Raw genomic sequence first — 21,337 nt, 5'->3', positions numbered from 1 at the left:
CGCCTGCTCCGCCATTACTAAAATCATGGCTGATGTTCTACCTCAACACCATCTTCCCGCACTATCCCCCTGTCCCTCGAGTCCCTTAGTATCCAAAAATCTATCGATCTCTGCCTTGAATATACTCAACGACTGAGCATCCACAGCTCTCCAGGGCAGAGAATTCCAAAGATTCACAACCCTTTTGAGTGATGAAATTTCTCCTCATCTCTGTCCTAAATGACTGACCCCTTTTTTTTCCCAGAGACTGTGACCCCTAGTTCTAGACTCCCCAGCCAGAGAAAACATCCTCCCAGCATCTACCCTGTCAAGCCCCTTAAGAATTTTATATGTTTCAATGAGGTCACCTCTCATTCTTCTAAACTCTAGGGAATATAGGCCTAGTCTACTCAATATAGATCTGTGAGATGTATATGTTCCAGCTAACCAAGATGGGGAGGGTCATAGAGTAGTGGAATACAGATGAGGTGGTTTGATTTTTTTTTATATAACCTTGATCATTGGTCAATAAACAATACTAGTATTTTTCATGCTTTATAAAGTATTATTTCTGTGCGGTTTCATCACTTTTCTTGATTTTCAATTTCTGAGGTCAGTTACCTTTTTGATATGTGTTTGCTTTCTGCACTGCTGTGATTAATGTCCAAGGAATAAATGCCACCCTTTTGTCTATAATAGCTTCAGTGTGATCAATCTCAGAGGGTGAAATAAGGTACCTTGTGTTTTGTAATGTGTGAAGCTTGAGATGTTGGTCCTGAAACACATTTTCCAAACTAGTGGGTAAATTGAGGGTCACTTGAATGAGATCATACTCTTACGGAAAAGAAAATAACATTGGAGAAGACAGCTTGTGTGTTTTGTACTCTGCTTTCCTTGTTAAATGTAAAGAGCAAGCTGATATCTGTGCTACAAATGCCTCTAGACTGAATAGTTTTAGCACATGTGCTAACAATTAATGGAAGTCCCAGCTCACTTTGTGAGCTTTGAACTGGCTACTGTATTTATTACTTTTTTCAATATTATTAAAATTGTAATGGAAACAGTTCCCATGGTTATTATACCACAATTCTTGTTGAGTAGGATTGCTTACGTTCATTTTTAAAAAATTATATTACTTTTTGAAGAAATTGATACCTAATTATCAGGGCCACTTATTTATGGTGAATGAATAAGTTAAGTTCTGCTTTTATTAGATTAGATTAGATTCCAGCATTTATACTGGTGTTGTAGGGATTATGTTCCTGGTTCTACTGGAGAGTGAAAGAGACTCTGAAAATGAATGATGCATAGTTAAAAACAGCTTTTGAGCTGTTCCGAGCTGCCCTGGCCCGTATGGAACTTATTTACTATTGTAACGGCAGTAAAACACTGGCAAAGAAACAATGTTGGGATAAATAGTGGCTTGGAGCAGGTTAAAATAAGTACAGTGCCCACAGAACGTTGCCAAACAAACCACAAGGACCCAAGTAACTAGGAACAGCATTCTAATTGTCTTAAGCTGCTCTTGGTCACCGTACCCCATGGCATTGTAACATTCCTAAAACATTGCCAAACAAACACGCCAAAGACTACTGGTCACTAGGAACAGCTGCAAAATTTATATATTTAAATGATCATTTTTGGTTGCACAGTATTGGTCCTTAGAGTAACTGGTCAGGAAAAGAGAGATAAGACTGAAGGAGCCAAATGGGGAGTAGAGATCTGGATCGGCCAGCAGCAGCAAAATGGGGAACCCTGAACGTGATGCCTGAAACACAGAATTCTCATTGGAGCAGGAGCAATAATGCAAGATTTCCTGATCAACCAAGCTTGCAGTAAATGCTGATTAATATTTATGCTTTACTGAGCAGAATCGATGCAATTGAAATTTACAGAAAAAAAAATTAGTTCAAGACAAAGTCTTGCTTTCTTGTTGTTGCGAGATTTCCGTGATTCTGGTGTCCAATTCAAAATTCTGGATAACCATTGTGCAATTCCAGCAATTTTTCTGTGCGCATGGGAAACCAGTCATCTTGCTAATGTTGCTTTTTAATGGAATTCTGAAAGAAAGTGTTTCAACTGATGGTGCACTTGGTGATTGCAGAATTGGAAACATAGCAACTGGAAGTTTATTTTAACTTTAATTTACTCTGTAATTTAATGTATGCTTTTTTAAATTTTTTAGCTTGCATCTATAAACATTCTTAACTATTCCTTAAAAGCATTTGATAAAACAACTGATTTCTTGAGGAATTGTGACTACTGCTTTGAACTGCAATCATCAAAGCTGTGTTAATGAAAAATGCACCTAAGGGGAAATAGAAGCTTATTTTACAAAATATTAATTTGTAGAAAAATGCATGGAACATGCAGATGCATGATTCATAAAATATGCATATAGAGTGCCAGTCACACAGGGTGGTCTTAAAATGCCAAATATTTTAGCACCATAGAATATACTTTTTTCCATCTTATGTAATGGCCAATTGAGAGTTTAAGGGCAGGATTTTCATTGGTCCGTGGAGTTGGGATTGGAGGCGTGTAGGGGGTTAAAATCCCGAAATCAGGGGTCCCGCACCCAAACCCGCCTCCATGCTAGTTTCAAAGGAGGCGGGTACCCGCCCCGCACTGGGACCCGCCTACCCAAGGCGGGAAGGGATTAGTGCCAATTAACTGCCTGTTAACAGGTAGTTAACAGGCAGTTTTTAGCCTAATCCCTATTTTTAAGGTTGAAGTGTGGGATTCCCGACGACTCCAAACCACGCCAAGTTAGAGGAGGCGGGCCGTCGGGTTGAAGGACTTGGAGGGGTCGAGATGTCGGTGTTCAGGTGAGTGATGTGTGCATGAGTGCAAAGGTAAGTGTGTTTGGTGTGTCTAAAGTGATTAAATAAGTTTTACATACCTTTTCTTACCTTTTCAGCCTTTCTTCCTTTAGGTCTTGGGAGTCCCTCACCTCACCGGCACAGAAAGCAGAATGGCTGCGAACTGTCAAAAGTGACAGCCTGCAGCTTTCTGTGCAGGAGAGATTTCTAACTGTGGAGAAGGACTCATGTTAGAAGTAAGACTGTCAGTGTTTGACAGCTTCAAACAGCTTTGAAATGCCGATATTTCATCTGGCAAAACCTCTTGACATGAAATTTCAGTCTGTGATGTCACCTGTTGCCGGGTGGCCCTTAATTGGCCTGCTGAGCCCGCTGGGCCGGCTCAACAAGGTCAATCAAGTTTAAAATCGTGTGGATTGGTCACAACTCGATGGAGGCGGGACTACAACCCCGACAGTTGTAGTCCTGCCTCCAACCCGACTCATGAATGAAAATCCTCCCCTAAGTGTCCCTAATATAGTCTGGTAGAAAATACTTCTTTATATTTCTAGTTAATCATTGAGAATCTCTCAAAAAATAAACATGCTCTCTGTTCCTGTAACTGCATCTCTGCTTGTCTCCAACTATTTCTGTCTTATTTTCTTTCTGTCCATTTTCTTTTCGTCCATCCCTCTCGCCCGTGTGCTATCTCTTTAGGCTGTTCATTCTAATTTATATTATGGCCTGGAATTTGCAGTCAGCAGTGAAGCAACGGTGCTCGCCACTGACCTCGACGATAGTTGCCCACAAAGATCTAGCAATCTCCGTGGCATGAATTTTGGCTCTTCCAACCTTAGTTTGAATTTGGCACCAAATCAAGTGAATCTCCAGCGTCCACGAGTGATGCCATCAAGTAAGCTAAGCAGCCAGTCACATTGAAGAATTCTCACAGATAGCAAACCAGGAAGTAAAATGCACAGATTATAATTCTCTCTTAATAAATTTTACAGAGAACGAAATAAAGATTGGGACATATACATAGAAGCTGAAATACAAAGTTAAAAAATATATTTTATTAAAATTCTTATGTAATTACAGGAAACTTTCTGATATCCGGCACTGACGGGACCGAGCTGGTGTCATACCATCAAAAGTGCCGGACATACCAGCGTTAATGTTGAAACATACGGAACTGAAAAGCTCCGTGTGAATCAACAAACCCTGTTGCTTAGCAACAGCTTCAAAACAGTCGGCTGCAGCTGCAAGCATCTCTAGCTGAAGCTGTTGCTATAGCTACAGACCTTGCAGTGCCTGACTGGGGGGAAAAAAAAGCAACGAGAACTAAAAAAAACTTATAGAAAACGGCTCCTGATTTTTGCCGTTAGTTCGAGTATTCCAGACATATAACCTCCAATTAAAGCAAAGTTTCCTGTATCATATTAATGGAAAAACTTGACATTCCACAAACATAAAATTAGTTTTTATGGGCAGAACGGTTGTTCAGCAGTCAATACACCTTTAAAAACCCAGTTACACCTTTTTCAACAAGGATTAACTTTTTCGGGGGGGATTTAACAACGATATTCCAGCATAATAGGGGAAGTTTTCGTCAGGAACTCTGCTTTGAATTGATTGCTGGGTCTGGGGAGTTCCACAGTGCAACCTGTGGCGGAGCAGTGAATGACTGACAGCAACTTCTGGATTTCCGGATTTATCTACCTCCCAGAAGTTGCTGTCACTTTCAGTGGAGTAATGACAGCGAACGCTGAGTTTTGCCATCATTCCCACTGCAAAATCTGGGCCAATGTATTTTAGTCAGCATCCCTAGTAGTTGGACATCATCTAATGATAAAATGCTGGTATCTGTTCAAAGTAGTTGAAGCCTGCTGTCAAATAGCTGGAAAATATCTAGTTTGAAATGATGGTGAATTTATGTGAGAAAGTAGCTATTGCAAGAGTTGTTTGTGTGTTAAAGGCATAATCTTTGCAGACTGGAGCTATCTGTCAAATCTTGGATAACTTCCTATGTCTGGGTTTTTTCAAAGTAAAACCACATATGCACCCACATCAGCCTTCTGCAAGTTCTCTAAAAGTAAAGAAATGGGGATTCAAATCCACAAGAGAAAGCAGCCAGTCTTGGGATTTTGTAGATTGATCTTTTTCGGAGCTGCCCTTGTCTAATCAGAAATAACAACAGAATATGCTGCAAATACTCAGGTCAGGCAGCATCTGTGGAGAGAGCAACATTGACAAAAGGTCATCGACCTGAAACGTTAACAATCAGTGTCTTGTCTAAATTATGCGATCTGCATTCTAAAGTGTTGGTCTGCAGGAAGTTACAATGTAGAGGATACTTGGTGAATATCGTTGGGTTTCCCTGTTTGGATAAATGTTGTCTATACTGTGCCTAATGGTTTACTGGCTCCTTGGTGTGTTCCTGTACCATATAGAACAGGAAGGTCCATGGTTTGATCCTATGCTGAGTTGGGATGTTTCTGCCAGGGCAATAATAGCCCGACAACAGTTAACCTTAGCACCACTAGGCTAGGGAGAGCGGGGAGGGAAAAAAATCAGCTTGGGCTCCGACGACAGATCACTATCCAATAATCCCTGCTGGACATTATGGCCATTTTGTGGGTGAGGCAGGATCAGGTTTGTCAGTAATGCCACCCACAGTTAAATAGCCTGCCTGAGATTCCTGGGATGGCGGGACTGTCTTATGAGAAGAGATTGAGTAAACTAGGCCTGTATTCTCTTGAATTCAGAAGGATGAGAGGGGATCTCATTGAAGCATACAAAATTATTACAGGGATTGATAGGATGGATGCTGAGAGAATGTTTCCCTTGGCTTGGGGAGTCTAGAACCAGGGGCCACAGCCTCAGGATAAAGGAAAGGCCATTCAGGACTGAGATGAGAAGAAATTTCTTCACACAGAGGGTGGTGAATCTTTGGAATTCTCTCCCCCAGAGGGCTGTGGAGGCTCAGTCATTGGGTATATTCAAAACAGAAGTTGATAGATTTCTGACTAGTAAAGGCATCAAGGGATATGGCGATAGGGCCGGTGAATGGGGTTGAGGCAGATCAGCCATGATCTCATTGAATGGAGAAGCAGGCTCGAAGGGCCGAATGGCCTACTCATGTTCCTATTTCCTATGTTATGTTCTTATGTTATGATTATACTTTATATGTGAAGAATGTTGTGTAGGTGAGGTATCTGTGTTGGCAGCACCGTGACAGAGTTGTCCAACATGAGTACCTTCAGGAACGCAACAGAGGGAAGAAAATTATGGGGAGAGGGAAGGAAACTGCATATAAATTAATACAGAAAATGCTGGAAATACTGCGCAGATCAGGCAGCATCTGTGGAGAGAGAAACAGAGTTAACGTTTCAGGTCGATTGTTGGCCTGAAACATTAACTCTGTTTCTCTCCACAGATGCTGCTTGACCTGCTGAGTATGTCCAGCATTTTCTGTTATTTCAGATTTCCAGCATCCGCAGTATTGTGCTTTTGTATAAATTAATATAGTTGGACATCTGCCCTGTCTTTAAAATTAAATTACAGAGTGATGTTGTACACTGCTTAATGAGCTTGTATAAAATGTCTTAGGGTGTTAAATGGAATATGCCACATTAGTAGGTGCCAGACTACTATCCAGTAAAACATAATTCCTTTTTGCTGATGCAGAGCAGTGTAGGTGGATCGTCATGTGCGCTTCTAATAACTGGTTACTGGGTAACAGTCAGTGGTAGGAAACTCCCAAGTATTTTTTTTGTCTCTCCCTTCTAGTCTGGGGCACTGAGGCCATTTGCACCTCAATCAACCTCGCTAACTGAAAATAGACTGAACTGGCACCTGAGACCTTTGTGCCTCAGCATCATCCCACAGTGTGCTGTTATTCACTGAGCTATTACAGGAGCTCTTTATTTTAAAATAAAATCTCCAATACGACTCAAGTGAGTTTGATTTAATCTGCTTCTACTGGACTGAAACAATCAATCTTACCAACAGCAGAACTCATGCTGAGGGCAATAAGTGGTGTTTTGTGCTTCATTATTTTCTGCGTATTGTAGAACATTATCTCTTAAATCAGAAAAGGCAAGCAGCATACATGTGGTGCCAGTGATTTTCCATGTGCAAGTGTAATTTTTTTCAAATTTACGTTTCCAAAACTTGCTTTTTCAGGCAACCTGACAATTAACATTTTGTTTTATTCATGACATACTCTGAATTATTTAAACATTTGTGTGAAAGACTCTTGATGTATGCAGTGCTCTGCAAATGTCTATTTCAAAACAATTGTGAATAAAGAATAAGGTGATTCAGGTAGCGGAACATTTGAGACCTAAATGAAAAGAAAAATATCAATGATAATGTATATTTTATTTACTCTGGCTTTAGCTCATATCCCACCAATGTATTGCCTAATTTCTTCTCCCTTTCACTTCAGGCCAAAGTTGATCCTTGGTATCATTTTTAAGCACACGGAAGGGAGACATGCACACTCTCTCTATATCTTGCTTGATTAGTTGTCTTGCAGTTGAGACGAAGAAATATTATTATTCTGCCCAGTGAACCCCACAGCCTCAGATTATTGATTAACTTTATTTGAGGATATGTTATCCAATAATGCATCTTCACTATTTTACATTTCAATAATAGATTGTGTAACGTAGTAAAACATCCCAAGGCACTTCACGGGGGGAGTATCAAACAAAATTTGACACCAAGCCACATAAGGAGGTATTAAGAAGCAGGTTTTAAGGAGCGTCTTAAAGAAGGAGAGAGGTTTTGGGAGGGAATTCCAGAGCTTAGGGTCTAAGCAGCTGAAGGCATGGTCGCCAATGGTGGAGCAATTATAATTGTGGATGTGCAAGATGCTAGAATTGGAAGAGCGCAGAGTACTCGCGGGGTGGGGGTGGGGGGTGAGATTGTAGGGCTGGAGGGGCAAGGCTCTGGAGTGATTTGAAAAAGAGACGTTGCCAGATGGGAGCCAATGTAGGTCAGCGAGCACGGGGGCGATGGGTGAATGGGACTTGGTATGAGTTAGGATACTGGCAGCAGGGCTTTGGATGAGCTCAAGTTTCTGAAGGGTGGAAAATGGAACGCCGGCCAGGAGAGCATTGGAATAATCAAGTCAAGAGGTAACAAAGGCATAGATGAGGGTTTCAGCAGCAGGTGAGCTGAGGCCGGGACAAAGTCGGAAGATGTTTTGAGGTGAAAGTAGGTGGGCTTGGCAATGGAACGGATATGTAGTCGGAAGCTCATCTTGGGGTCAGATACGACACCAAGGTTGCGCACAGACTGGTTCAGCCTCGAGGCAGTTGCCAGTGAGAGGGATGGAGTCAGTGGCTAGGGAATGGAGTTTCGGACGGTCTTCCCAGTATTTAGTTGGAGGAAATTTCTGCTCATCCAGTGCTGGATGTCAGACAAGCTGCGGAGGTCAGGTTCCACATGTACAGTGGCGTGTTTTCCGATTATGTCACCGAGGGGTAGCATGTAGATGAGAAATGGGAGGGAACCAAGGATGGATCCTTGGGTGACTCCAGAGGTAACGGTGCGGGGGCGGGAAGAGAAGCCATTGCAGTTGATTCTCTTGCTATGATAGGATAGATAAGAATGGAACCAGGCGAGGGCAGTCCCACCCAGCTAGATAATGGAGGAGAGGCGTTGGAGGAGGATGGTGTGGTCAATTGTGTCAAAGGCTGCAGACAAGTCGAGAAGGATGAGGAGGGATAGTTTACTATGGTCACAGTCACATAGATGCCATGTAAGACTTTGATAAGGGCAGTTTCAGTACTGTGGCAAGGGGGAAACCAGATTGGAGGGATTCAAACATGGAGTTGTGGGAAAGATGGGCCCAGATTTAGGAGGCACTGCTGCTGAAACTCTCATCCTACACCTTTGTTCCCTCCAGACTCCACTTTCCCAGCAATATAACAAAAAGCAAAAAACTGCAGATACTGGAAATCTGAAACAAAAACAGAAAATGCTGGAAATAATCAGCAACAGTGGAGAAAACAGACAGGTCAACAGTTCATGTCCACTTTTCCAACACTTTACATGATGTGAATAAAACTTAAACCTGTATAATTCAGCCAGCAGGTACAATGCCTAGCACTTTAATGCTTTGCTGCCCTAAAAGAGAAGGATTTTTTTTGTCAATTACTGTTTTTAAAAAAAAAAAAAAAAAAATTGTTTCCAGGAAAGACGAGATGAAAGGTTGGTTCCACTGCACCAGCTCGTGTCTGTCTACGTAGTTCTGTCTATTCTGTACTTTGTGTAGAGTTGCACTTTGGAGAACAAAAATAAATTGTGCCCCCAAAAAATTAATAATAATAAATAACAAAGCAAGTTTTTTTCCTTTTTAAAAACAAAATACCTAAAATATAAATGTTGATACAATATAGTAAAAGTATAGTAATACACAAATCCTCATTTAAGATGCATGTTAATCTCTATGGGTATCTGATTTGTGTTGAGCCGTACGGTCCAGGAAGGTCCCATGTTTGATCTCCCCCATTCCCCATCCCCCCAGGTGCAGTTGGCCATAATTGGAACAACCATTTGGAGTCCACATCCGCTGTGCGCAGGATCTAACTTGGCTGTGATGTCCCTCACAGTCAAATAGTACATTAACACTCTGTATCAAGGCTGATATCAAGAATGTCAACCTTGACGAGGTGTTGGAGGGCTGTGTGGTGCTCATCAATAGCACAATACAGTAAACTCTCATTTAAACGGCACCTAATCAACCGGAATTCTTTAATAACCGGCAAAATAGATAGCCGGTAATCTTGCCGAATCCATCCATTTTTCGTTTTTCCGAGTCCGAGTTTCCCGCGGTGGCCGAGTGAGTCACTGGTTTTCATTTTTTTGTGTTAAAAATCGCCTACCTCTCTGTTATCCGGAATTTTTAATCAACCGGCACCATCCCGGTCCCGTCGGTGCCAGATACAAGAGTTTACTGTAGTATGATTTGCCAACTTGAGAAAAAATTGGATAAGGGAGAAGCAAAGCCAAGTAATTGTGGTTCAAGTCTCATGGTTGACTTGTTGCTTGAATCCACTTGCCACTGTTTGGGAATGAGTTTTGACTTTTGTCGGGCTGGTTGCAGGATGCTCTATCTTGAGAGAGAAGTTTTGTATTTGAAATACTGATTGCAAGCTTTTATTAATTCTTAGAAAATTTAAAAATATATAATTTTCAGCAAATTGACTGTGAAAAAGAATGGTATGTATTTTTGGAAATGCTAAATGTTAGTGTTATAATACTAATTTTCCATTTAACTTAAATGTCTTGTGTAGAATTAGAATTCAAGACTGCATAATTTACAGGGTTAAGCCTAAGGAGACAATACTCCAGCACAATTAACAAAATGGCACACTTTCAACTTTTATATATGTTAAAATTTATGTGTCATTGATTTGTGTTAAATTGCTTGGATGTCCTCTCATGAGATTTCTTCTCCCTCTCCCACATTACAACAGTGACTCCACTTCAAAAGTACTTCATTGGCTGTAAAGCGCTTTGAGACTTCCGGTAGTCGTGAAAGGCACTATATAAATGCAAGTCTTTTCTTTCGTTCTCCCAGGCAGAGAATCCACCAGATGGGCCTGATTCAGGTTATGGATCATTTCACCAACAGTACTGGTTGGATGGAAAGATTATTGCAGTTGGAGTAATTGACATTCTTCCTCGGTGCATCTCCTCTGTCTACCTTTATTATGATCCTGATTATGCATTCGTATCATTGGGTGTTTATTCCGCACTCAGGTATAGTGAGATTTTATTTTGCTTTTCAATATACTTTGATGTATACATTTTGTGTTACTAATTTGTATTGCATCCTCAGGCCAGATATTTGTATGGCGGTTAAAATGATTGTGAATTGTTTTAAAATTTGCCTGGTGCTTTACATAAAAGGAGAAACCGAGTAAATATGTAGCCTCTAATATTGCGCATACAGATCTTCTAACATGATTTTCCAATTCATAATTTTCCAAAGCTTTCTAGATTCAGCAATTGTACCCTTGGATTGAAAAATTGCAAATGTTACTCCATTATTTAAGAAAGGGGGGAGGGGGAAATGGGTAGCTACAGATCTGTCTGTTTACCTTGTGAAGAAGTTACTGGAATCTGTCATCCGAGACAGAGTGACTTAACACTTGGACAAGTATCAGCTGATCAGAGAGTCATGGATTTGTGAAGGGTAGGTCATGTCTGACTAATCACTTGAAATTTTTAAGGCGGTCACTGGCATTGTGGATGTGGTCTATGGATGTTATTTATATATAGTAGGAATAAAGGTTTCATTCTCTGATTTGTGGGAAGTGATAAGTGGTGTTCCCCAGGGATCTGTACTGACACCTCAGCTTTTCATCATGTATATTGGACAAAGAAACAGAGAGATGTATATCCAGATTTGCAAATGACATTGTTAAGATGCAGATTAAATGATGTGGATGGGAGCAGAACAGTACAAAGAAACATAGACAGACTAAGTGGGTTGGCAAAACTTTGGGCTTAAATTATGAGGACAGGTTGCGTAAACTTGGGTTTATTCCCTTGAGATTAGAAGGTTGAGGAGTGATCTAATAAAGGAATTCGATGGGATAGGTACAGAGAAACCTGTTTCCTCTAGTGGGGAATTCAGAATAAGAGGACATAATCTTAAAGTTAGAGCTAGACCATTTAGGAGTGAAATCAGGAAACTCCTCTTCACACAACGGGTAGTGAAAATCTGGAACTCGCTCACCCAGAAGGCTGTGGATGCTGTATCAATTGAAATTTTCAACACTCTGATCCATAGATTTTTGTTTGGTAAGGGCATCAAGGAATATAGAACTATGGCGGATGAATGAAGTTGAGGTACAGATCTAATTGAATGGTGAACAGGCTCGAGGGGCTGGATGGCCTACTCCTGTTGCTATGTTGTAGGACTGAAGGAGTTGAGGTAGGGAGGAGCAAGGCCATGGAGGAATTTGAACATGTGAATGAGGATTTTAATTCTGAGGCATTGGTGGACCAGGAGCCAATGTAGGTCAGTGAGCACGGGGTTGATGGGTGAGCCAGACTTGGTGGGTGAGCCAGACTTGGTGGTGGTTAGAATACGGGCAGCAGAGTATTGGAAGAGCTCAAGTTTATGGAGACTGGAAGATGGGAAGCCGGCCAAGACAGCATTGGAATAGTTGAGTCTGGAGGGAACAAAAGCATGGGTGACGGTTTCAGCAGCAGATGGACTGAGGTAGAAACGGACGATGTTACGGAGGTGGAAGCGGGTGGTCTTTATGATGGAGAAAATACGGGTTTGGAAGCTCAGCTCGTGGTCAAATGAGACACCGAGATTGTAAACGGTCTGACTCAGCCTGAGACAATGGGCGGGTAGAGGAATGGAATCGGTGGCAAGGGAACGGAGTTTGTGGTGGGGGCCGAATACAGTGGCTTCAGTTTTTCTAAAGTTTAGTTGAAGGAAATTGCAGTTCATTCAGGAATGGATGTCGGACGTGTAATGTTATCTTAATAACGTAATTACGAGTCTCCCAAGCAGTTGTAGTGGAGTGCCATTTATTCAGTCCTGACTCTGTGTCTCGTAGTACAGTACTTCAAGCATGGCCAAGATGGCGTCGGATCCCGCCGCCGGATATGACGTCAGCCGTCAACCAGCTGTCAATCAAACCCCGCTATCTTTACGACAGCTACAGTTATCCGTACATCTTCCCCCTTCAATGAAGACATTAACACAGTAACAATATAACATAACACATAGAACACTTGTTAACATCATATAGAAACAGTCAGTGTAACTACACCATTGAACTAATTGCAGGTAGGTATAAACGTTACCCACACCCAGGAGTCCATTAACTGTTTACAGTCTTATCAATCCCTGTCTACAGGTCAAGTTTTAACTACAGGCTTTCTGGTGCGCTGTGACCTGCGTGGCTGAATGGGTGTTTGCTGAACCACCCCAGTTGTATCCCTTAAGTTCATGTCTGTACCACACAGGTCCCTTGTCACATTATCACTACTGTGTCCTTCATCACTTTGTGGCATTTCCCTCATCTCGTCATCCTCTCCATCCTTCTGAGGCTGAAAGGTCTCTGTGGTTTTCAGTAGGTGCCTCCTGTTTCTGCGAAACACATTGCCGTTCTCTGTCATGACACTGTATGACCTGGGGGCGACCTGTTGTAGAACGGTGGCTCTTTTAGGCCATGACTCAGGCCCTTCAATGCGAACTATATCTTTCTCCTGTAGAGGCACTAGTGTAGTGGCTGTGCGGTCATGAAGTGTTTTTTGTTTCTGTTGTAGTTTCCGAGCCTTGTCTGCCCACACCTCATCTTTGTGGTCGGGTGTGACATAACTGGGAAGTCGTGTACGGATTTTCCGACCCAGTAAGAGCTCAGCTGGAGACTTGCTAGCGGGCCCGCCCTGTACGACATCAGGGCCAGATATGGGTCAGTGTTGCTGTGTGCTGCTTTCTTTAATAGTCTTTTCACAATCTGTACCCCCTTCTCCGCTTTTCCATTAGCCTGAGGATAGAGCGGACTGGAGGTTACATGATTAAACTCATACTCTGAAGCAAATGACTGAAACTCATGACTGGCATAGGGAGGGCCATTATCAGAGACCAGGGTTAGAGGGATGCTCTGCCTGGCAAAGATTGACTTCAGGTGAGTTATCACAGCTCTTGATGTGGTACTGGACAAGAGAGCCATCTCCGGATAATTGGAATAATAATCAATAACTAACAAATAGTCTTTTCCTTCAAAGTGAAATATATCAGTTCCGACCTTTTCCCAAGGTTGTGATGGGAGCTCTGTGGTAATGAGGGGCTCTTTTGTTTGCTTGTAGTGATACTCCTGACATGTAGCACACTCGCTGATCAACTGGTCAATATCAGAGTTCATGTTTGGCCAGTAGAGTGCCTCACGTGCTCTCCTTTTTGACTTTTCTGCACCTAGGTGCCCTTCATGTATCCTGTTGAGCATTTCTCATCGCATAGAGGTGGGCACTACTATCCTGTCACACTTAAGCAGTAGTCCATTGACCACAGAGAGCTCAGACTGAATGTGATAATATTGTTTACATGACCCTTTCTTCCAGCCCTCTTGAAGATTTCTCATTACTTTACTCAGGACTGGGTCCTTTGATGTCTCGGTGACTATCACTGATAGTTGTTCCTGTGTGGTGGGCAATGCTGCGTAGACCATATCCACATGAAGAGTCACATCCTCTTCTGATTCACTGTTTTGTGTGGCGTAAGGCGCAGCCCTGGATAGTGTGTCTGCAATGAACATTTGTGTCCCTGGCACGTATGTTAGCTCAAAATCGTAACGTTGAAGTCTCATCATTAGGCGTTGTATCCGTGGTGACATGTCACGCAGATTCTTCTTTGCGATCCCTAGCAGTGGCTTATGGTCCGTTTCTAGGATAACCTTGGGAAGACCATAGATGTAGGTATGACATTTTTCACACCCAAATGCCAAGCCAAGGCACTCCTTCTCGATTTGCGCGTACCGGCACTCTGTAGCCGTCGTGGAGCGTGACGCATACGCCACTGGTCGCCATTCTCCTTCATCTTCCTGTAGAAGGACAGCCCCTAATCCATTCTTAGAGGCATCTGTGGACACTTTTGTCCTCTTTTTTAGGGCAGAAGAACTTCAGTGGGGGTTCACTTGCTAGAATGTGTAGCAGCCCCTTCCATTCTCTCTCATGTTCATGTCCCCATTGGAACTCTGTCGCTTGGTGCAGCAGTTTTCTCAGATGAACAGTTTTCACTGCTAGATTTGGAATGAATTTTCCTAGGTAGTTAACCATGCCAAGGGCCCGCTGAACCCCTTTCTTGTCCTTTGGTTTCTCCATGTCATGTATAGCCTTTACTTTTGACTTTTCTGGCTGAATCCCCTCTGTAGAGATCTTGTCTCCGAGGAATGTGATTTAATTGACACTGAACTGACATTTGTCTTTATTTAGTTTGAGTCCATACTGCTGTATTCTCTGAAGTGTTTTCTCCAGTCTGGTGTCGTGCTCCCTGAGTGGAGCCCCATACTACCAGATCATCCACGTACACCCGCACTCCCTCCAGGCCCTCGATGATTTGCTCCATTGCTCTGTGAAAGATTTCTGGGGCGGAGCTAATACCAAAGGGCAGACGCTGGTAGGAGTATCGACCAAACGGGGTGTTAAAAGTGCGCAGCTTAGCACTTTCTTCATCAAGTTTCAACTGCCAGAAACCATGCGAGGCGTCCATCTTGGAGAAGACTTTCGCTTCTGTCATTTCGCTGACTATTTCCTCTCTCTGGAATTTGGTAGTGCTCTCTTTTGATATTGGCGTTAAGGTCCTTGGGATCCATGCAGACACGCAATTTACCAGTTTCCTTTGAATTGACGCAGGCCATGGAATTTACCCAGTCAGTCGGTTCCTCAATCTTCTTTATGACAGCTAGTCCCTCCATGTGGTCTAGCTCTTTCCTCAGTTTTTCACGGAGAGCCACTGGAACTCTCCTGGGTGCGTGAATCACAGGTTGTGCATCCTCTCTCAGTTTGATGGAGTATGTAAAGGGCAGTGCTCCGAAACCCTGACATACATCTGCATATTTGTGTGCTATCGTCTCATGAGTCAGATTTGTACTATCTTGGGGGGCACGCTGCACACAGTTCAGTTCATTGATAGTATAGACTCATTTTACCAAGCCCAAATCCACACAGGCCTTATCCCCCAACAGTGACTCATGTCCTTCAGGCACTATAACAAAGGTCAAAGGGTGAATGTGATTTTTTTACCTTAACATTCAGCCTACACATTCCTTTTGTTTCAATGCTTTGTCCATTGTATGCCTTCAAAGACACTGCCTTGTTCAGTATTTTAGGTCGCACTTTGAGATTCCGTGCATCACTCCAACTTATGAGGTTTGCCTTAGCACCTGTATCTAGCTTAAAGGGAACAATGGTGCCATTTACCAGCAAGGGAGCTATCCAAACTTCAGTCTTTGGTCCTACAGAGTGCACTTCATTAGCATTTTTGCCTTGTTTTGACTCATTTTGCACCATTCCAACAAACAAAGTCTCTGCTCCTGTCTCTTCAGTCTCAATAGCATGCACTGTCTTTTTACCTTCAGTTTTCTCTTCCCAAAAACACATCTTGGCAAAGTGATTCCTGCCTTTACATTTTGCACAGTTCTTCCCATAAGCAAGACACTGTCTGGCTACGTGTTTATTACCGCACCGTCTGCATTCGTAAGGCGTCATCGTCTTGAACTCCGTGGGCCCTCTTGTGTCCCTTTTGTGTACCACATCCACCGGCAGGTTTTTCAACCCCAGGGCGCTCCCGCCCGCTGCTGTGCTGCTCCCTTCGAAAGTTTTCGTGTGCATGGCTGAGAGTTCACTAGCATGACATATTTTCACTGCTGCATCCAAATTTAGGTCATTGTCTCGAAGCATTCTCTCCCTCACCTTCTTGTCGAGTATTCCAAAAACGACTTGATCGCGTATCATCGATTCCTTCAGGTCCCTAAAGTTGCATGTTTGTGCTTTTATTTTCAAGTCCGTCAAAAAAAATCAAAGGATTCTCCTTGCTTTTGCATGCGGGAGCGAAACACGAATCTCTCATACGTTTCATTCTTTTTTGGAGTGCAGTATTCGTCGAACCGTTCTATCACCTTGTCCAGGTCATTTTTATCATCTTTGGCTGCAAACGTAAATGTATTAAACAGCTCGATTGCCTGCGAGCCAGCCACTGTTGGCAACAAAGCTACTTTACGTGTTCCAGAGTTAGTCGAAGCGTCAATCGCTGTGAGGTAGAGAAGAAAGCGTTGCTTGAAGACATGCCAATTTTCATCCACATTTCCTTCTAGTTGCAGGTTAGCCGGAGGTTTTATTCCTTCCATTGTTGTAGTATGTCCTTATCGTGAGTTCTATAAATCCTGGTACCATGTAATGTTATCTTAATAACGTAATTACGAGTCTCCCAAGCAGTTGTAGTGGAGTGCCATTTATTCAGTCCTGACTCTGTGTCTCGTAGTACAGTACTTCAAGCATGGCCAAGATGGCGTCGGATCCCGCCCCCGGATATGACGTCAGCCGTCAACCAGCTGTCAATCAAACCCCGCTGTCTTTACGACAGCTACGGTTATCCGTACAGGACGAGCAGGCTAACAGTGTACAGGCAGCGAAGGGGTCAAGCGAGTTTGTGGTGAAGTAGAGCTAGGTATTATCACAGTACATGTGGAACTTGATGCCATGTCTTTGGATGATGTCACCAAGGGGCAGCATGTAGAGAGGAAATAGGAGAGAATTAAGGACAGATCCTTTGGGGATTCCAAAGGTAATGGTGCGAGGGCGAGAAGAGAAGCTGTTGCAGGAGATTCTCAGGCTATGACTGGATAGATAAGAGTGGAACCAAGCAAGGGCACTCAGCTGGGCAATGGAGGAGGATGGCATGACCGACCATGTCAAAGACTGCAGATAGATTGAGAAGGAGCTATAGTGCACCATGGTCAAAGTCATGGAGGATGTCATTTGTGACTTTGATTAAGGCGGTTTCAGAATCTGATTGGAAAGATTCAAACATGGAGTTGGCTGAAAGATGGGCATGGATTTGGGAGGTGACAAAATGTTCAAGGACTTTGGAGAGGAAATGGAGGTTGGAAATGGAATGAAAGTTTGCAAAGACAGAGGAATTAGTGGTGGGTTTTTTGAGGCGGGGTTGATTACAGCAGATTTGAAAGGGAAGGGGACAGTACCTGAGCAGAGAGAACCGATAACCATGTCAGCTAGCATAGTGGACCGGAAGGGAAGTCAAGTGGTCAGCAGTTTAGTGGGACTAGTGTCAAGAGAGCAGGAGGTGGGTCTCACGGACAAGATGAATTTGAAGAGGGCATAAGGGGAGATAGAGAAACTAAGAAAAATGTGGCAATTTAATGGACAAAATTGCCCAAATAATGCAACAGCTATCAAGTCATCCCATTGTGTGTATTGTAAGATAAATAATATATGTTTGCAATTGAATGTTGTATAAATTAGAAATAATTGGCCTTCTCTTCCCTTTTCCACTTGCAGAATTTTCTGTAGCCTTATTTTCATCGAGTTATTCCAGAATGCAGGGTAGTCAGCACAGGAAAATACAGCCAAGAATTCTATTGCTAACAATGTTGTGTTTGTGTCTGCACTGTTCATATTCTGATTTTAAAATTAAGTGAAATAAATTTATCTTGTTTATTCCAGTTCAATAGAATGCATAGCCTCTGCATTCCATAAAGACAGTGCAAATCATGCAACTATAAATATTAAACAAAAAAACACCCAGGAAAGATTAAATATTGTGTTTTAGTGGAGAGCATAGGGTCCTCTTGCAAGCCTTGTGTAACCTGATGTGGGTATGAATAGCCTATGAACTCCCAAGATGCTTCTTTCATGGTGCACAATGACTGATAAACGTATCTGCTTTTCTCATGACCCTTAATATGTTTTATTTTTGGAAATTTAATGTGGAATTCAGTGTTAATTGTGGGTTTGATTCAAGTCCTGTTGCTTTCATTATGTGCTTTTATTTGTAATGGACACTGTGGTATTGTTGCTGTCAGAAGCTGCATTCAGACTACCTTTTTCACTTGGGAATTTTCTACTGCAAATACTTCTTGAAGAAAAGAATGCTCTCTTGCACTAATGTTTTGAATTAACAAATCAATACTGGAGAGCAAGTCCAATACCATGACTCATTTTCTATAACCTCAACATATGGCCTTGCTGAACTGAGACTCAAATTAGGTGACAAATTCAAGGATTTTTGTGGTGTAAACACTTTTTTTAAAAAGAGAGTTTGAGGAACCAGCCTGAACTCAATATTTATTTGATCCTTACCAGCCATTGGTTACAAGAAAACCTGTGTTTTTCCTGGACTCCATCTAATCTTGATCATGGTAAAAAGCAGATACTTAGTGCAGCTTACCAAGATAGTTGTCTATCTAGCTCTTGAAAATTGCTTGGATGGGAAATTTGACCTGAAACTTATTTACCCATGCATAATCAGTCGCTAATTAACCAGGCTTTTACTACATGTTTTATGCAGTTTAATTTCACTGTAATGAAAGAACTGCTGCAGTAATCATTATCGGTGGCACTCATAATATGTACCTGGCCTTTAGAATCCCAAAGCTGGAGAACAGTTATGGAACCTGTTGTCATTATACAATTACATCAATTTTCTATTTAACTATGTTTTTCCAGATAGATGTTTACCCACTCTCATTTATTACCGTCATTTTTATTTTTTCTATTTCCAGTTTTTGATACCCACCTACAGAAAGAAACCATTTCTTGGTGTTAATGGCCCAGAAATTCGTGTCGGGGGGCTTCCCGCGGGTGCAAGCCCCCGACCTACACTTAACTAGCGCGCCGGCAGTTGAGGCCTGGGCCTGCGTGGATTTCCTGTCTGTGGCCTGGTCCAGCTCCCGGCACACTGTGCTTGCATGATCCAGCGGCGTACTTAGTGCGATGCGTCGGCTGGGATCACGTGAGCACTGGGCAACCAATTGGAGGAGGGAAAAGTCCATTCATGAGTTTGACAGAAAGAACTGTCAAACTCATGAACACTCCGGGCGCCCAAAACAGTACTTAACCTTAAAATAAATTTGAAAAAAAATCTCACTATTTAAATCAACTATAAATAACATTAAGTAACTATTTTAAACAATAATTTAAATTTTTGAAAAAAATAATTTTATAAAAAATCGGGGCTAAAAATACACTTACCTTACTGTAAAGTATTAAAAAATAATAAACCTGTGGAAAAAATGTTCTAATTTTAATTAATTGACCACTTACCTTTTAAAATGAAGTCCTTACGTCTGGTTTTTTAATGTGTAAAATGTAGAGGCCTTCACGCACGGGCAAACCTGTTTTTAAAAAAAAAAAGAGGAAGTTCAACGCGCACGCGTTCGACCTCTGAACCCCTTGGTTCAGAGGATCGGAAATGCCGGTTTCCCGCGCATGCAAGAAACTGGCACTTCCATCGGGTCCACGCGTGAGTACCCCGTCCGCACTCACGCGTTGGGACCCGAATTTCTGGGCCAATATTTCATGCATTGCATAATATAATTTAGTGTTTCTTGAGTAGCATTTATTCTGATTCACTACAGTGAATATGCTTTAGAAAGGAAGTGTATCAGAGGGACCAATACTGGAGTCATGACCTGTTCAGCCTGAATAAGCAGGAGCCTGTTTACCATACCAGGACTGCTTAACTCATCCAAATTATATTGGGTGACAGATGATAATCCAAAATCAACAGTAACAAAACTTTCATCGAAGTACGAAACACAGTTCATACAGAAGTATTGAGGGCTAATACAATATTGTCTCTTAGCTGAAACCTGACAGTAATTGAGAAATGGAATGTGACACTGTGCTAAATATCAGTTATCTCACTCATTTTAATACATAGAAACATAGAAGATTGGAGCAGGAGTAGGCCATTCGGCCCCTCGAGCCTGCTCCGCCATTCAATGAGATCATGGCTGATCATCCAAACTCAGTACCCTGTTCCTGCCTTCTCCCCATATCCCTTGATCCCTTTAGCCTTAAGAAATATATCTAACTCCTTGAATATATTTAATGAATTGGCCTCAACTGCCTTCTGTGGTAGAGAATTCCACAGGTTCACCACTCTCTGGGTGAAGAAATTCCTCCTTATCTCTGTCCTAAATGGCTTACCCCTTATCTTTAGACTGTGACCCCTGGTTCTGGACTCCCCTGCCATTGGGAACATCCTTCCTGCATCTAGTCTGTCTAGTCCTGTTAGAATTTTATAAGTTTCAATGAGATCCCCTCTCATTCTTCTAAACTCCAATGAGTATAAGCCCAATCGACCCAATCTCTCCTCATACGTCATTCCTGCCATCCCAGGTATCAGCCTGGTGAATCTTCGCTGCACTCCCTCCATGGCAAGAACATCCTTCCTCAGATAAGGCGACCAAAACTGCACACAATACTCAAGGTGTGGTCTCACCAAGGCCCTGTACAACTGCAGCAAGACATCCTTATTCCTGTACTCGAATTCTCTCGCTACGAAGGCCAACATACCATTTGCCTTCTTAACCGCTGCACCTGCAAGCTTAACTTCAGCGACTGGTGCACAAGGACACCCAGGTCTCGTTGCACTTCCCCTTCTCCCAATCTATTGCCGTTCAGATAATAATCTGCCTTCCTGTTTTTGCCACCAAAGTGGATAACCTCGCATTTATCCACATTATACTGCTTCTGCCATACATCTGCCCAATCACTCAACCTGTCTAAATCATACTGGAGTTTCTCAGCATCCTCCTCACAGCACACACGCCCACCCAGCTTTGTGTCATCTGCAAACTTGGAGATATTACATCTAGTTCCCTCGTCTAGATCATTTATATATATATTGTGAATAGCTGGGGTCCTAGCACCGATCCCTGCGGTACCCCACTAGTCACTGCCTGCCACTCGGAAAAAGCCGTTTATTCCAACTCTTTGCTTCCTGTCTGCCAGCCAGTTCTCTATCCAAGCCAGTACCTTGCCCCCAATCC

General features: G+C 42.5%; 1 protein-coding gene across 10 annotated transcripts in view; it reads left to right on the top strand.

Moving 5' to 3' along the window:
* ate1 (arginyltransferase 1) overlaps nt 1-21,337 on the top strand; it is a 322,895-nt gene that overhangs the window by 154,277 nt on the left and 147,281 nt on the right. For 9 of the 10 annotated variants that reach the window (XR_015079213.1, XM_085994567.1, XM_085994574.1 and 6 more), the window contains one exon: nt 10,375-10,556. The exons of the other annotated variant lie outside the window; for it this stretch is intronic. Coding sequence is in view for 8 of the 9 variants with exons in the window: in XM_085994567.1 (XP_085850693.1) it covers nt 10,375-10,556 (182 nt within the window). In the remaining variant the exon portion in view is untranslated. The remainder of the gene's footprint in view (nt 1-10,374; nt 10,557-21,337) is intronic. 10 annotated transcript variants of the gene reach the window in all.

The sequence above is a fragment of the Somniosus microcephalus genome, chromosome 8 (assembly GCF_052327205.1).
Source record: "Somniosus microcephalus isolate GS21.2 chromosome 8, FLI_Smic_1.0, whole genome shotgun sequence".
Taxonomy (NCBI): domain Eukaryota; kingdom Metazoa; phylum Chordata; class Chondrichthyes; order Squaliformes; family Somniosidae; genus Somniosus; species Somniosus microcephalus.
Note: the sequence above shows the minus strand (reverse complement) of the source record. Positions and strands in the feature narration are given on the sequence as shown.